Genomic DNA, 17233 nt, shown 5'->3' on the forward strand with positions numbered 1-17233 from the left:
TCACCCTCACCAGCATCTAGAAGATTCCTACATTGACGCTTGGCAGTTCAACCGTTCTGCTGAGTTGAACTGAATTCATCTTTTCTTACTCAAGCTGTCACTGCACCGATGCCTTGATTCTGTCTACAGAAGCATTCTCTGTCCCTCCGGTCAGAAGTCAGCCCTGACCTTTCCTGTCCCTCCATCCCATTGACCCCATGCTGGTTGAGCCATTGTCACCTCCCTCTTGGACCACTGCAAAAATCTCCTTGCTGGCCTCCACTAGACTGATTTTCCTAAGCCAGCACTTTCAAGATGACACTTCTCATCACCATCAGAATTCTTAACTCCTTTGGCTGATGTTCAGAACTTCCCACACTTTGGTCCTCGTCAGTCTTCCAGCCTCATTTCCTCAACCCCATTCACAAGGGTCCTAAACCAAACACTACTCTCCTCCAGCACTTCCTCTCCAGTACCACCCAGTGCACACATGCTCAAAGCAGCAGCTCAGGGACCAGCCTGCACGTCTCCTTGGCCAACATGCTACGAACTGCATCAGGTCTTCCTCGCAAAGGTACCTGGAATCTCTGTGCCTCTCCTTATCTCATTACCTCTCCACCATTAGGACATTGCATCGAACCTCTCTCACCCGCTCTTGCCTCTCCAGTTCTCTCTCATAGCAGTCAGGGTTTTTTTTAAAACGTAAGTCAGACAGACCATTCACCTCCTTAAAAAGCTGCCTGTGGCTCCCCACTGCTCTCAGAAGGAGCCCACAGCGAGGTCCCTGCTCACCTGTGCGGCCTCGCGCCACTGGCCCCGTGCTCACCATGTCCAATAGTTCACCTTCTACTTCCTCAGATGGCATCCGCTCTTTTCGGCAGCTGGGCCTTTACCGACTTTGCTCCTTTGCCTGGACTGCTCTTTCCCAGAATCCTCCTGTGGCTAACGCCTACTTGTCCCTTGAGTCTCAGTTCAAGTGCTCTCTATAAAGACCTTTCATCATCACTTCGGTGTATTTGTGAGTGTGTGTGTTTCGTGTCTGTCTGACCGAAGCCGTGCAGAAGCAGTCTGTTGGTCTGGCTCACCGGATGTAACCGGTGGCCGGCAGAGGGCCTGGCACACGGTGGTCTCGATCCAGATGCACAGATGAGTAAGACACAGTCCCTGCCCTCAACGACTTCGCTGACTGGTAAGGGGACGCACACATAACTCGTATAATACAGGGAGAGAAATGCCAAAACAGACACGTGGCAGAGGTGAGCATGACATGAGCTGGTTAAGGGAGGAATGAGAAAGAGCTTTCTGGACAGAAATAGGAACCGACAGAATGCACTGAGGAAGAGAGAGGTCAGCAAGAAGGAAGATCTCAGAGAAGCAAACAGACAAAAGCTCACCCAAGGCCATGTCGGCCAGACCCCAAGTCAGTCACCGAAGGATTTCAAGGGCGGGGAAACCTTTGGGAGTCATGTGAGAACCACCCTGGCTGCTCTGCGGGGGGGGGGGGGGGGGCTGTGCACATTTTGACCCCGAGGCTCCATTCCCAGTCTGTCCCCGGGGGAGGCCCCGGCTGCCCCTCTCTGGTCTGAGGAGCCCCAGGCGCCGCCCCGCGGCCTTCTCTCATCCGGCTGCCCAGGTGCGGGGCCCAGACCGCCACAGAGCGCTTGTTTTCTTCTGATGTGTCTTTGCTGCCTCTGTAGCCTGAAACGCCGAGGGCAGAGCTGGTATCTTGGAACGCTCTGCATCCCCCTCCCGCCTCCTAACACAAAGCTGTTTAATTCTTTGTATAAGAACAGTTCTGCTTGCCAAGTGTTTAGGAATAGCTCTGCCTAGAGTCCCATAAACAGTCGATGGTGGCCATGGCCTCATGACACACGGAAACCTCACCCATGACGCTCCTGCCCGCCCCATCACCGAAGCCCTCTCGGAGCTGGCGTAGTCAACGATTCTTTGGTGGGAGGCACCTGACAGGCCCGCGCACCGGAGCCAGCTGGCGAGCCGCCCTCCTGCCTGCTCAAGGACAGCGGCGGAGCCTGTGGTTCTGCCAACTGCCGGCTAGACGAAGATGGGAGACGAAGGCCAGCTGGAAAGGAGGTCAGCTGGCGGACACTGGCTTCGATCTCCTTGCTGCCTCACCTTGTCATCTGCCCAGAACAGACAGACTGGTTAGGCCTAAGAGACTCAGGTCCCTGAGCCTGACTACCGGGGGCAGCCTGAAAAGCTGAAAGCCAGGAGGGAATCCTGAGGCAAATGAGCAGGCCAACGGGAGCGAGAGGCCGAGTCCCTCTGCAAAGTGAAGCACAACCAGAAGGGGGCCCCGACTCAGAGCTCATCCAGCAGGCTGCTTCTGCCAGGGTGGGGCAAGCTCAGCCCTCCACCAAGCAGTAGACAAATGCTTTTCCAGAACAAATAGCTGTTAGCGACACATTTAGGAGGGGACTAGCGACAGCGGGTCTTCACAGGGAGAGTGCACGAATCTAGAGGCCGCACCCCCAACCCCAAGGGCCACTACCTGCTCGGGAGGTTGGCTTCAGTTCCAGACTCTCTTGATCCGTGGCATCCAGGATCTTGTACTTGCTTTTCCTCTTGGGTTTTCCTTTCTGCCTGAAAAACACAATCCCCACCGCGGCTCAAGAAGGGGCTTCTGCGTGAGACTCAGGGAGCTCAACACAGGGTCACGGCCAGACTGCAGAGCACGCCCTGTCCCGGTGGGGGCTTCCTAACAGGACTGTTTTCTGCCGTGCTTCCCAGCCCAGGGAAGGTGGCAGCTGTGGCTGGTTCTTCAAATACTCCTCACCGGTTCTGGGAGAGGAGGGCAACTATGACCGTCTGACCACAGAGTCACCACTGGCAAGGAAGCAGAGACTGGTCAAAAACGTACACGGGACGGACTGCGAGCTCCCGCTCACCACACGACAGGCCAGGAAGTCGAGGGGAAAGGTGCTTGGGGCAAGAAAAGCAACTTGACTCAGAAAGCCAGCACAACGAGGAGATGGCAGACTCCTGTCCCACAGAATCATCTTCCCCAGCCTGAGACTGGGGCTGTTTTCATGTAAGGAAGAGGGGAAGTGGGAGGAGGCTGGAGTCAAAAAGCGACTGATATCTGCAGACATCCAAGAAGGCTGTGTAACTTCGTCCTTGGTCAGCTGATCTCTGTAGGAACCTGGTCGTGTTGTTCCTGTGAATCTGAAACACAGGCATTTCTGTATGTACTTCCTTATCTCCTTTAAGTAGGTAGGTTTCAGGTAAAAAAGCAGTTTTTTGTAAATCTCAGCTGTAAGCAAAGTTCTGTCGATGGTTAGCATGCCTGTGTGCAGGGCTCAGCAGAAGTTTCTAAGCTGTAGCTCACAGCAGCAAGGGAAGGGAAGCAACGTGAGGTCAGACACGCTCCGTTTCTCCCTATTACATCAAGAGAACAAAGAACTGATGCTTGGCAGGTAGAGGGAGGAGGAAAGCATTAAACCAACAAGCTATTAATGGTGGTTGTCTTAGGCTGGTGGGAATTTAAAATTGTTTTCACTTTCTACATTTTATGAGAGGTTAAATCTCAGCTCTGCTCCTTATTCACTGTGTGTCTGTGGACAGGTGAGGCCATTTTCCTGAGCCCACAGTTCCTTAGCTGTGAGATGAGAAAAGGTGGTTATATGCATTAAAAAATATATATTACCTACAAAATATCATCCTATGCTTGGCACACAGTAATGTAGAAATCATACTTATTATTAATCATGAAAAACAAATAATAAACATTCCCATTAAATATCATAAGACTAGATAGGAAGACTCCAACCAAAAAACAAACAGAACACTTCATCCTGACTAACCGAAGCCTACAAATCCGTGAAGACATGTACACACGTGAATCCCAACTAGAAAGGAGGGCAAGAGAACTGAAAACTCACACGCTGAGTGGTGAGGCCGCTGTGGAGTCGGAACACACGCCCAGGCCCTCCCGCTCCCACCCTGGCCACGGCCACGCTTCCCAGCCTGCGAATCAGTGCGGTGACGGCCACTTGGCTGAGGGAGCGCGCTCCCGCCCTGGGGGGTGGGAGAGGGGGATGAAAGCCTTTCTTCGCCTGCCTCGGGCGGTGACGGGCAGCGAGGAACCCCAGCGCCTTCCATGTGGAAGGTGCCAGATACCTCCCTGATGAACAAATGCAAGACCGACGCGAATGCATTTCCGAGGAGAAGCCATCTTACCTCTTACAACAACAGACCACCGTCCAGGACAGGACTCCCAGGGCGACAACAACGACGAAGGAAGCAATGATAACATACAACACGCTCCACTCTGCAGAGAGAGACAAAATGGAGGGGCTGTGAAGACAGAGGCCAGGGGACGGCCCGGGCTGCCCCGGCCTTGGCAGCGGCTTGGCTCTGCGGACATGAAGGCCCCCACGGTGCCCAGGGCAGGGGAGACCTTGCAGCTGTAGGCAGCTGAAGCTTTCAGCCTCCTGCACAGTCCCTGCCGGGCCCCGGGGGCAGCGGGGCAGGCTGTCAGGAGCTTTCCCGGGGGGCCCAGTGGGCCCAGAAACCTGAGGGCTCCCACTGGGCTGCCCCGCTGAGGCTCCACAAAGCCAGGAGGCCTTGCAGCTGATCTAACTTGGGCTGCAGTGTGCGCGCGGTCGGACTTAAGCCTGGTTCTTGGTTCAGGCCCGCTGCAGAACTCTGCTCGAACCTGGAGCAGCGTGGAGGAAGGAAGTAAAAGTCCTCTGCAAACAGAAAATACACGGAGTTCTTCTCCTCGCTTGCTCATCTGCCTCGGAAACACCACCACCCACCTGCTCAACTCAGAACAACTACATTCAGCGCCAAAGCCGCTGGCACAGTGCCGAGCGGAAGACTCACCACAGTTGCTGTCTCCATCCCTCAGCTGCACCTTGATGAAATTCTCCATCCAGAAAGGGTCGCAGATACAGCGTTTGGTGAAGGAGTCACAGTGGCCATGGTCAGAACAGTTCAACTGGCACGCTGAAAGCAGCGGGAAAGGGGACAGGTGGACAGAAGTCAGGGCGGGTGCGCGTGAGGACGGGAGGCCCCCCTGCCCCGGGACAGCTGCTGGCGGGTGCACGCCGCCCGCGGTCATGGTCACGGGCACGTCAGCCAGCTAGCTGATGTTAGCAGGGCCACCGACACAGTTCCGGCTGTCCTGCTTGCTCTGCTCCCTGTGGGCAGTTCTTAATCTTTCAGGGCCCGCAGACCCCTTCTGTGAGTCATGTAAATGCCAACATAAAATACACAGTACTACGAAGGAAAGCAATGATATGGCACATGTTTTTGAAATATTTAAGAATCTACGGTTTTAAGCTAATAATACACGTGTGTCTTTATGAAAACACGAAGTAACCAGATCTAGCAGCGGGTCGAACAGCTGCCCTAATTTTGAAGCAGTGATGAGTAAAAGTGGCATCTCGCCGGTAGTGTGCTATGAAAGTACCTGTGATTTCTACCGCCTTAAGTCACGGGCTCTGTTACTACTACCGGGCTTTTTGCCCACCTTCATAGTACAGGGAACTAATGAATTTCAGTTGGAGGTGGTGAAAATAAAGATGTCATTTTCTTCCCATTCCAACTCCTAGCCCCTCGGACGCTCTGTCGTGGGCCCGCGGACCCCAGGGGAAGAACCCCAGCGCGGAGTTGGGAGATTTCGCGACACGGGTAGTGGAGCAAAGCAACTATGTCCGTGTTCCTCGAGCACAGGAGAGGAAGCGTGAGGACAGCGGGGCTGTGGGCACTGGGGAGGCTCTTCTTCCCAGCCGCCCCGAGTTACTCACTGACAGTATTGATTTCCAGGGCTCTGAATATCAGAAAGTCTGCTTTCTGCTTCCGCAGCTCACTCCTGAGCATCGCTGCCACCTCACGGCCTCTGAAGATCTGGTGGGGAGGCTCGTTTTGAACAAAAAATACCATCTTGGTGCTGCAGAGACACGCGACAGTGGGAATGAGCGGAAGCTACCAACAGCAGAGGCAGCTACGTTCGCTAGAGCCCCTTCTGGGGTGCCGGGCGCTGTGCCAAGTACTGGATGCCTTCTCTCCCCGCAGCAGTGGGAACGCTGTTCTGTGTCCTCTCCATCTCACAGCGGACAACACGGGCTTGGAAGGGTTAAGTAACTTGCCCAGGGTCACACAGTTCATTATGGCAGAGCCAAATCCAAACCTGAGATGTCTGATCCCAAAACCTTCACTTTCAGAAACGCCCTAAGCTGCCCCAGCTCACAAGAGGACCCACTCCAAACCAGAACTGGAAGTCAGGAAAATGGGGATTCGGTTTCACTACATCTCTGCTGTCAGCCTTTAAACAGCTAAGACTGTGGCGTGGTGCTGTTGGGTTTGTGTCTAGGTTACCTGTAAGACAACCCATAACACTGAGAAATGCAGATTGTCGGACAGCATCAAAGCGTTATCCAGGGGCACCTGGGTGGCTCAGCCGTTAAGCGTCTGCCTTCGGCTCAGGTCATGATCCCGGGGTCCTGGGATCGAGCCCCTTGTCCGGCTCCCTGCTCAGCGGGGAGTCTGCTTCTCCTGCTCCCTCTGCCCCTCCCCCCGCTTGTGCTCTCTCCCTCTTGTTCTCTCTCTCAAATAAATAAATAAAATCTTAAAGAAAAAAGCATAATCCACAGAGCAACACAGCCAAATGATCCTTACTACAACAGCAACGGGAAGGACCCTACGCAGTGGTGTGGCTGGTGCAAGACCATGCTACCCCATGTCCAGAACCTGTTTGCTTTTCCGTCAGTTGCTGTCCAAGGCAGCCCGTGTTTAGCTCACGTTTATGTGGGCACCAAGTCTGTTCTCTATGCCTTGGCCTTCATTTCAGGGAGTCCACCTGACTGCACGTGACTCTCACAGCCAAAGCTTTGCAATCAGTGGGTCACACTGGGTTGTAGGTGTGTCCAAGATAGTGATCCCCTTGGCACACAGGGTGGCTACTAGGACCCGGAGGCCCTGGATCAGTTCGTTCCAGGAAGCAGCCTCATCAGTTTATCCCAAAGTGTCACACACATGGCATCATTTCCTATGTGTGGCATGACATAAAAGGTTGGGAAGCACTGTCATGAAAAGACTTTCTACAAGTCTGCTGCATGGTGAGACTAACAGTGCAGTATTATAAATTCCAGAATGAAGAAACAAACCTTTGCCATAGAAGATCTGTGGTCCACTTCTCATTCTCCCAGTTACCTAATCCATGCTGATAGTTTCAATTTCTCTCTATACCAGTAACCCTCAAATCTTCACCTCTTCTCGCCTCGTCTCTCCCGAATGACCCCATCTACTTCCACAAAACTTGCTAGAATATCCACCCCATATCTCTCCTACGCACCTCCAATCCTAACCACCAACTGAGCGCTCTCTATGTGGTAGGGACTATATAAACATTCTCTTACTTTATTCTCAGTAATAATCCTATAAAAGGGCACAAGCATTTTTGCAAGTGGCAGGCCAGGTTCAGAGAGGGGTAGTACCTTGCTCATCATCCCACAGCTGACACTGATGGGTTTGTTTGGTGTCAGCCCTGTGCTCTTTCCCATTGTCATATACTCACTCCCTCCATGCCTGTCCTCCTCCTGAATTCAACTAGGTCCATCAGTCCAAGCCAGAAACCCAGAGCCACTGTGATGCTTTTCTCTTGCTCCTGCATCCTCTTCCAGATGCAGTGAGAGCAAATGTGCTAGCAAACCCTTCCGAGACCCTTCCAGCAGCACGCCCACCAGCGAATTAGCATTGCGTCTGCCCTGACCCCCACCAGCTCGGGTCAGTCCAAGCAGCCACTCGCCCTGCTCCTACTCCCAGGCAGCTAGCAGAGCTTACAAAGTCCTAATCCTCACGCTCTGACCCACTGAGCCCTGTCTGCATGTCAGACTCGCTAGAGAGCTTTGAGATTTCAGGTGCCCAGATCTCACTCCAGACCAATGGAATCCTAATCTCTGGGGGTGAGGCGCAGCTAACGGAAGACTCATAAAAACTCCAGGTGGTTGTATCGTGTAGCTAGAGTTGGAAACCACCACTCTAATCTCATGTCTCTAACCTTGGCTGAGACCTCAATACCGCTCAAAGCCAACACCCTTTTCTGGAGCTGCTGTTCCCAACCTTTACCATTTTCCTCAGGCTACCCACCTCCTTCCCACCTCCTCAGAGCAGATGGCCTTGCCTTCAGTTTCAGAGACAAAACCCAGCACACTGGTACCAACGCTCTCGAATGCCATCCTGTCTACCTCTAAAATCCACCATCATAGCACATCTTCCTGCCCTTGTTCCATCGCAGAGGAAGTGGTGCTCCCGCCCCGCCCGCGGCCACTCCCCTGGACCAGCCCACATGTGGAACCCACCTCCCCAGCCTCCACCTCCTACTTTTCCTCTGCACCTTCCCTCAGTCTATAAGAGTGCTCAAGTATTTCCTGTCTTTAAAAGGTGTTCTTTCGATCTCCCATCTTATTTTCAGCAGCAACCTCATTATATTTACTATCTCTGTATCCTCCAACCGTGACATCAATCTGCCCTCTGTCCCCAACATCGAAGTAAAATGCTCTCACTGTAGTTCTAATGATCTCCTAATCACAAAGCCAAAAGCCTGTTTTATTGTCCTCACCATCCTCTTCCTCTGTGGCATCTGAATCCTTTGGCAGCGCCCAACTGCCAGCTGCCCCCCAACTACCAGCAGACCACAGCCACCTGCTTCTCCTCCCTCTTCTCTACTATTGGTTCCTAGTTTCCCCTCCTGGCTCTTCTTTCCGCACCTCCTCCTCAAACACGGGTTCTCTGGAGCGCTGGACACTCCCCCCGCGTGACTCATCTGTCCTCATGGCTTCGATTCCTGCCTGTATGCACTGACTCCCTATCTCTGGCTTTTTTTCCCTGCCCCAAGTTCCAGCCCGTACGTGCCACTGTCTGATGAAATCTCTCTCCACGTCACCTATGAGACACCCTAAATTCAACAGCCAAAACTGAATTCATTATCTTTTCTTGAAACTGGTTCCTTCTGTATCCCTAACTTCAGTTAATGGCATCTGCCACCTATCCAGGCATCCAAACCTAAAGCCTTGTGTTTGATGCTTCATTCACCTTTATTCCCAAAGGATCGCCAAGTCCTTCTGATTTTCCTCTGTTTTCTTTTCATTTCTTCTCTTTTGTCATTCCATTGCCACTACCTTAACTTACGTTTTATTACCTTTTTACTAGACTAGTTCTAGGCTCCCCAGTCTCCCGTCTTTCTCTATTTTGGTTTAGCCTCCACACTACTGGTCTTAAAACGAAATAAAAACCAAATTTCCTTGCTTCAAAAACAAAACAAAAACTTCACACATATAAAACCACCTAACTTGAGTCCTCCCCTTCCCAAACTATAAAAACTAAAAACTCCTTGGCTTGCATATGACTGTTCCCCATCTATAAAGCCAGTCTTATCTCCCACCTTGTCTTGGGGCCTAGGAAGTGCTCTGAACCCAAGGACTTCTTCCAGAGGACTCTGTATTTTCACACCACAGGACCATGGCTCATGCTATTCCCCTATTATGAATTTCCTCCTAGTCTTTCTGTGTTCGCTCAGTGGAAAATCTTTGGACCACATCCTGCCCCCACTCCTCTGGAAGAATTAATCAGCCTTGCCCGTGTCTCCGTGATAATCACACAGTCTGTCATATCCTCCCTGTATTGATGTTATATGTCTGTGCTGATTGTCTTCCCTACTAGACGATGGCCTTCAAACATAATGGACCTCTTCTGACCTGGTGCCCTGGTACCCTGCTACAATATCTAGTACTGAGTATGTGACCTGTGCTAGAAGAGAAAAGTTCAGTAAAGAAATGGAAACCATAAGCAGTTCTTGGTCAGAGAGCCCACCCTTCTCTGTCTACCCACACGATTTCTCAGCTCAATCAGGAAGCCCAGGGGGCCCCTGATCTTGCCTTTTCTCCCCCGTTCGTTGCCCAGCTACCTCTGCTCCGTGTACGGCTGAATCTTTTGCACAAGGATGTCGGAGTCCAGCACGCCCAGGAGGACCCCGATCTGGCGGATGAACATCCCCTTCAGCCTCTCAGTTAGCTGACTCACGCTGACATCCAAGATGATCTCCACCAGGTTGTTCTTCCTGGGATCTGGAAAGCACGGGGGTCAGTCATGGTTTCGGAAGGAGGAGAGTGAACACGGACCTGCCACTGTGCACCCGTTCTGGCACGGGAGAGAAAGCAGTGAGCGCATTCGGGAATGCAACCGACCTCCTGCGAATGGAGAGGGACTGTAGTGAACTGCTACCAATGCAATCTGGGGCTGGTGTGGAGAACTCGATACCAACCTGACAACTACCACCTGTGTGCTGGGGATCGGGCCGTAGCAGGAAGGCAAGGGGTTTGGTGAAGGGAGTGGGGAAGAAGAACGCTTCGAGGTCTGTTCTAAAAGCTTCTGCGCTGGGGCGCCTGGGTGGCTCAGCTGGTTAAGCGTCCGTCTTGGCTTCTGCTCAGGTCATGATCTCAAGCCCTGAATCAGGCTCCCCACTCATCGGGGAATCTGCATTAAAGGTTCTCACCCTCTGCCCCTCCCCCCAACTCTCTCTCAAATAAATAAAATCTTTAATAATAATAATAATAAAAGCTTCTGCCCAGTTGGCTTTGCTAAGCTCTCCAGGCCGAGTGGGGGTAGCTACAATCTCTCTGAGGCACACCTGATTTTCAGTGACCTGCTGTGCCTGTCTACAACAACGGGAGCAAAAATGTCCATCTCAACAATCTTATTGATAATGGAAATGCATCAGCCCTACAAGTCTGAAGACAGTAAACACACAAAAAATTCCAGGTGGTCAAGAAACAAGGGCTTCCCTAGAGCAGTATCAGAGCTGCGCGATGTTTCTTTAACTCTAGAGCTGGGAGACCACTGTCCTTCCTTTCTGATTGTGTCCTAGAGACTGCTCTGCGCTTGGAAGTTAAAAGTGATTATTCAGAATACTTCATTCCCATAATCGGATGCGCCATTTGCCTGTTCTGATGTATCATTTACATAATTAGTAGACTATCTGTGATCTGATTTTAAACACAGAAGAGACTTTACAGCATCTTGGCTGTTGTCCTTCACAGAGGTAGGACAAGGACTAGAAGACCTGCCAAGATCCCTTCCCATCTAAGACATCTGTCCATGAGCTTGGCCTATATAACAAAGAGGAGATTTAAAGTTAATGCCTTCTCATCAGATGCTCAGGAATTTATAAAGCTCTACCCTACCTCACACTCACTTCTTCCCTAATACCAAATCAGCCTCAAAGAAAATAAAAACACAGTTCTATTTAAGAAAGAAATTTTATTTCTGCAAATCTGAAAAATGTAAAGGACACCAGTTACTTTACCTTCCCTGGGTTGTCAGATAAAGCCTGAGGCTCAACTTATAAAAATAAATTGTTTTCTGCAGCTGGGTGGTGATGAGACATCATGACTCAAGTTATTCCTGTGCTCAGATTCCCGAAGCACCCAGGACCCTCTCTCATCCGTCACAGGGAGAGGAGGGGAGTGCTGGACCAGGGGCACGAGGGCCTGGCTCTGACACAACTGCTGTGTGACGCTGAGCAAGCCCTGCCCTCTCTGAGTCTCACTTTCTCCACCAGAGATGAGTGGGGAGGAGGGATACTGTTGAAACAGAGTCTCCAAGGATTTTTCAGCTCGGGGTTTCTAGAGTGTTTAGAAGCTGGCTTTGCCACCTGTCTCCGTCCTCGCTGGGGGGAAGGGGTCCCAGGACTGAGGTCCTGCGGGGCTAACCCAGCACTCCCAGCCAATCCCAGTGCTAGATGGACTCACCAGGCTTCACCTCCACGGTGGTCCGATCCATGTCACTCTCCCCCTTCGCATCAGTCACGTGCAGGTGAAATGTGTAGGTGCCCTCGACCAGGTTGGAAAGAAGGAGGATCGGGTGGTGGTCAGAGTGATTAAGCACCTCCTGTGGGGTTTGAACAACATGGCTACACTGCAGGGCAAAACCACACTCCTGTGCGGTTGGGTGCTGCTTCTGTTTTAACTAAGCCCCCTCTGGGCAGCTCCTGCTTTGTACCAGCTCTGCAGCCCAGAGCTGGAAGATTAGGGCAGAGGAGCACATTCTGTGCCACCCTAGCCTGCAGAGCAATGCTACGCAAGTATTTAGGTTCCCCGAGTTTCAGAGGGCAATCCAGGTTTGACACAGAGACCCCTCATTAAAACGGATCCTGGAATGTTTGGCTCAGCTGCCTCTCCCCATCTCCCCAACGTGACCCTGTGTAGCTCTCCAGTTCCTGGCACTCACCCCTGCCGCTGGGCTCCCCTCATCTCGGGTCCAGAGGTAGCTGACGATTCCCTTGTCATCTGAGGACTTGGAGCCGTCCAGCTCTGCTGTGTCCGTGGGCAAGGTAATCACCACATTCCCAGTTATCTTGGCTATAGGTGGTTTGTTCATTTCTAACCAAAGAGATATCAATGAAATAACATTCTGGAAAAGAAAGAATGCTTCTTCATGATGCTTAGGGGGAAATTAACATCAAAAGCATCTGAAATGGAGAACTGTTGTGAGCACCTATCCATGCCACAGCACCTAACAGTATGGGGTGGGGGGCTGACAATAAACCAACTTTTAATTAGTTGGGGGTTAGGACCCAGTGAAGACGAGGCTTCAGTTGCCCTCTCTCCATGCTAAATAAAACCCCGCCTGGACCAGGAAGCTCCTGATTTACAGCGTAGACTTTAGGCCACCAGTGCCCCAGGCCCTGAGGCTCCAGTCCCACCCAGAGAGATGTTCTTCTGACATCATTCAGCAGAAAGGGCAGAGTCTTCTCCTGGGTCCTCCTAGCAGCCTCCCTGGAAGGATGCCATGTCTCTCCTTGGGAAGCAGGTGATGACTGGAGACAGAAACCCAACTGAGCTAAAAAGCCTTAGACTTTAGGTTTCAAGCAGCTGATACCACAAATTCTCTTCAAAATATCGCCTAAAAATGTTATCTTTTCAATATCTTCTTGTACTCCTTCCTTAATGCTCTAACAGGGAAAAAGAGACCTCTCTTCTCCCGGGCCCCACCTGCGGCTTTGCTTACTCAGGTGTGCAATCTCTATTCGCTGAGCACAGGACACCCCAGCTGGAGTCACCTGTGCGTCTCCCGTCTGCTTACAGCCCTCCCCCAAGGCCACCACTGGTCCCAGGCCTGCAAACCACAGCAAGCCCATCGACCCCTGTCTCAAGCAGGCGTCAGCAGGCTCACAGACGAACAGAGGAAACCACAGAGCAGGACAGTCATTCTAAGGCCTGACAGCAGGTGTCACTGCAGCCAGCAGGAGAGCCACAGAAACCCCAGGGCTTAGCAGCAGAGAGGCAAAATAAAAATGCACAGGAAAAAAACGAAATTCTTTCCCTATTCAATTGAGAAGGTGGGGGGGGGACGAGAAGTTAAAATTCACCTTGCGGTCACTTCCAATTAAAGGTTGTTTTAGAAAAGCACATAACAGCTGCCCTTCCCCCCAACTTGCCCCTGACCCCCTGTCTCTGATCAATTTCTGCAGCCAAAAAAAAGATGCCCAGTTCCTCAGGTATCTGACCCAGAGGCTGCACCAACCCAAGGCAGGGAGGTACCTTCTTTGACAATGACATTCACAGAACTCTGGCTTTGCAGGTTCCTCTCATCTTTGACAGTCAAGGTGAACACGTAGGTTCCTACTTGTAGCCCTGTCACGGTGGCGACACTGCTGTTAGCATTCTCAAGCTGCACGCCATCGGGTCCCCTGGACAAAGACAGAAACCAGAGGGTGGAGTTGTACCTGTCTGCTGCTCTCTCGTCCCTGACTCAGCAGGAGCAGACCATTATTGCCTCAGCTGAGACACGAACTATTGTTTCCCAGACCTTGAGAGGGCATGTTTAAAAATAGTCCATTTGGACAGAGTGTCACTTGGCCCCAAAATACAGGCTACCCTGCTGATCAGAAAATTCCATTTGCCAGCTTTCAAACACGTCTAGCTTTATCCTTTCTATGAGTTTCTAGAACATTCAAACTCTTTGCTGTTCCAGTTTGTAAAAGGAAGAAAGTGCTCTGAGCAGGTCTCTGATCAAAAGAATGATTTCAGAGTGATGTTTCTGGAAAGCATTTCTGGCCCAGTAGTTGGTTCAGCTCTTGCCAGCAAAGAAGCAAGATGCGTTTCTTAATCACATGCCAAACTCCCTCCTACTGAAAAGTCAAGGAAAGGAAATGGGCCAAGGCTGCAGAAGAACTCTCAGCAAAACCATCCTCTTCTTAGCAGCTCTAAAGCCAAGCTCCCTGCAGCTCCTGGACAGGGGCCACAGAGGGCTCCGGAACCCTGCAGCCTTCTCCCTCCCCTGCAGCCTCACACAGCGGCTGCAGCTGGGGAGTGAGCTCTGTGCCAACATCCAGGCACAGCCCTGCACATTCCAGAGAGTCCTTCTGCTCCAGGAGCAGAATGCCCCAGAGTTTTCCTTAAAATTATAGGATGACCAGAGAAATCTGCAGTCTCCCACGTTTTGCTTTGTTTTGCTTTTTAAACCTTTAATCTCTGGCACTAGTCGTCTCTCCCGAAGTAGATTCTCCTCCCAAAAGCTAAGCTCAGCACTCCTTCAGCTGTAGGCACTAGTAAAACCTGGCTGAAGGTTTATCAGCTGTGTCTTCAACAAACGGTTATAACTGAAGCACACTGGGCTGAGGAAGACTTGGTTCTCCACAAGAGACAAGAGCCGAGGCAGAAGAATTTCTAGAATCCAACTCACCAATCATAAATCAAGCGGTTTCTATAGTCAGCTTATAGCCCCTTCCCACCCATTTCTAATGCCCTAGTCCGAAAACGAAAGCAAAAAGCCCCATGTGCCCGGTGGCTGCTACCTTTGGAAACTAAGAATGCTTTTAACTCTTCCTTAGAATTCTTTTGCTTCGCATGGGATCCTGCATACAATCTGAGTTCCATTTGTTATGGTTTAAAGGAGCTGAAAGGAGTTGTGAGAACCAGAAATGGTTCGATTAGGTAATTCCAGTTTAATTCGTATTATTTTGGTTAGTGCCTTTGGCCTCTCACTAACATAATTGGTAAATGGTGTCTTTAAGGAAACAATAACAGAGCAATGCTTTCATTGTGCAGATGAATTTTCCATTCTCTGTAATAGCTGCTCTGCCCCATCCCCACTGCCAGCCTTACCCAGTTAATTTTGAGCAACGCTATTTTTCTGCTTCATTACCCCTTCCATCCTGCCTCTCAAGTGTAATTAAACTGTGCGTTTCGGGAGATGGATTGTACCTGTAAAAGCACCAGGACCACAAAGAACTACCTGGAGACTAGCTGACGGCAAGCATTCTTCTTTCTCTTACAATTATTTTATATCATTTCCTTAGAGTTGAAGTCTAGGATTGCTAACGTTTCTTTCTCAGTCATCCCCCTTGGACGAGCCAGTAAGAGCTAGTAAACTCTTAGAAGTAAGTGACACCTTGCTTCCAAAGGTCTGGAGACGTTGCCTCAGTAAGAGGTTTGCGTCAGTACTCACTGTGTCTTCTCCCAGAGATAGGAGATAATTTTCTGATCATCAGAGCTTTTGCTGCCATCCAGGGTTGTGCTGTCCACGGGAAGGGTCAGCTCTTTATCTGGGCCTGCATCTGCCTGTGGAGGCTTGTTGTTTTCTAGAAGACAGAGACACAGAGGTCAAAAGCAGGCAGTTCAGCTGGGAAAGGAGAGGAGCTAACTGGGACATATGTTCTGGAAGCCATGAGAACTCTGCCTTTCTGTCCACAAAACTAGTAGAGACTGTGGGTCAGGGAGCTCACAATGAAGAATGTAAGACTGAAATCCTTTTACAAGAACACGGCAGAACACAATGCAGTTGTAGCGCTGTGGTAAATTCGACACGTGATGCTACAGGTGTTCAAAAGAGAGGGTCTGAGTGATAAGGTAGGGCTTTCTTGAGGAAGTGGGCTTTAAGATGTCCCTTAAAGGCCATGAGAGGACTCGGGATAACAGAGACTCTGTCTGCTATGTTCCCTTGAAGGCACAATAACCAGCCACAGGCAAGGCCACGGTTGAGGTTGTGAAGTCCTCTCTCTCTCTAGCTCTGAGGAAAGCACTCAGAATGGACAACCAAAGTTGCCAGGGGCCCGTGGACTGCTGCCCCCCACGCCACCATCGTATAGCTCAGAACCCAAACCCTCTTCCCCCACAGGGTGCAAAGGGCCAGCCAACAGACGGGCGTGCACGATAAGGCTGGAACTTACCAGGCTGCACAATAACCGTCACTTGGGCAGTGGCCTGCTGTCCTATAGTGTCGGTCACTGTGAGCTGGTACGTGTAGTCTCCTTCTTGCATGGCAGAGAGCTGCAGGGTTGGGGTTCTAACACCCTGCATGTATAAACAGAGACAAGTGGAAAAGCAGACTCCCAGAATCACAACGTCATACAAGTCCTATTCCAGTCTAAAGGATGCACCTCGTTTTCTAAACCTGGTGAGTGCGGCATCAGACACTGCGGGACATCCTGTTAAAAGCAGAAGGTTCCCCTTTCAACGGAACAACCTTCCCAGATAGCAGCAGTTTCAGATAAAGTCAGAGTTCTCGCATGGGAGGGGAGTGGAGGAAAATGTGCAGAGATAACCAAGTTCAGTCTTTAGGACCCAAGCCAGAAAGGCCAGGAGCGTAGAACAAAAGAACACACTTTTGAAACCATGTTCTTCCTGCTGAGGCCACGCAGTGATCTTAGCACAGCTGCCTCAGGGGTGCGTGGCAGCAACCACAGATGCTACGTAGCGCCACACTGTCCCCGTGCCGCTCTGTGCGGATCCTGGAGCAGCCGAGACCCCGAACATGGGATCTAAACAAAAGCCAGGTGAAATGTGTGCCTTAAGTCATGCCTCCAATTTGGAAACACAGAGTGTCAGAATGAACATTATACACAATTTAGGGCAAACTTCCAAGGCAGGAACTTCCTCTAGAACAGTGGGCAAAACTTGGCAGCCTCTGGGCTGAATCCAGCTTGCAGACATTTTGTTTGGCCTGCAGTGTCTTAAAAGCTGGAAATTTTCTTTTTTTTGAAGATTTTATTTTTAAGTAATCGCTACCCAGCGTGGGGCTCAAACTCACAACGCTGAGCTCAAGAGTCACACGCTCCACTGATGAGTCAGCCAGGTGCCCCAAAAGTCGGACATTTTCACATACAGTCTAGATTTCTGTTCTGTCTTGAAAAGCCGGCCTCTCTAGGAATACTGGGACCCCGCTGCCATGTGGCAACACCAGCTGGACCTGAGGCGCAGCTGACGCTTCAGTCGGGGATGCTGTCTGGTTT

The 17233-nt window shown here is 51.0% G+C and overlaps 1 protein-coding gene across 5 annotated transcripts in view; it reads right to left on the reverse strand.

The window, feature by feature from the left end:
• KIAA0319L (KIAA0319 like) overlaps positions 1–17233 on the reverse strand; it is an 88815-nt gene that overhangs the window by 4061 nt on the left and 67521 nt on the right. For 4 of the 5 annotated variants that reach the window (XM_026516695.4, XM_026516694.4, XM_026516696.4 and 1 more), the window contains exons 11-20: positions 16172–16295; positions 15451–15583; positions 13542–13690; positions 12229–12380; positions 11751–11889; positions 9908–10067; positions 5751–5893; positions 4825–4947; positions 4177–4267; positions 2489–2580 (exon numbers count right to left, since the gene is read on the reverse strand). In XM_026516695.4, coding sequence (XP_026372480.1) covers positions 2489–2580; positions 4177–4267; positions 4825–4947; positions 5751–5893; positions 9908–10067; positions 11751–11889; positions 12229–12380; positions 13542–13690; positions 15451–15583; positions 16172–16295 — 1306 coding nt within the window. Of the gene's footprint in view, positions 1–1517; positions 2121–2488; positions 2581–4176; positions 4268–4824; positions 4948–5750; positions 5894–9907; positions 10068–11750; positions 11890–12228; positions 12381–13541; positions 13691–15450; positions 15584–16171; positions 16296–17233 lie in introns of those variants that run through there. The other variant, XM_044390600.3, reaches the window with a different exon arrangement.

The sequence above is a fragment of the Ursus arctos genome, unplaced genomic scaffold, assembly GCF_023065955.2.
Source record: "Ursus arctos isolate Adak ecotype North America unplaced genomic scaffold, UrsArc2.0 scaffold_32, whole genome shotgun sequence".
NCBI lineage: Eukaryota > Metazoa > Chordata > Mammalia > Carnivora > Ursidae > Ursus > Ursus arctos.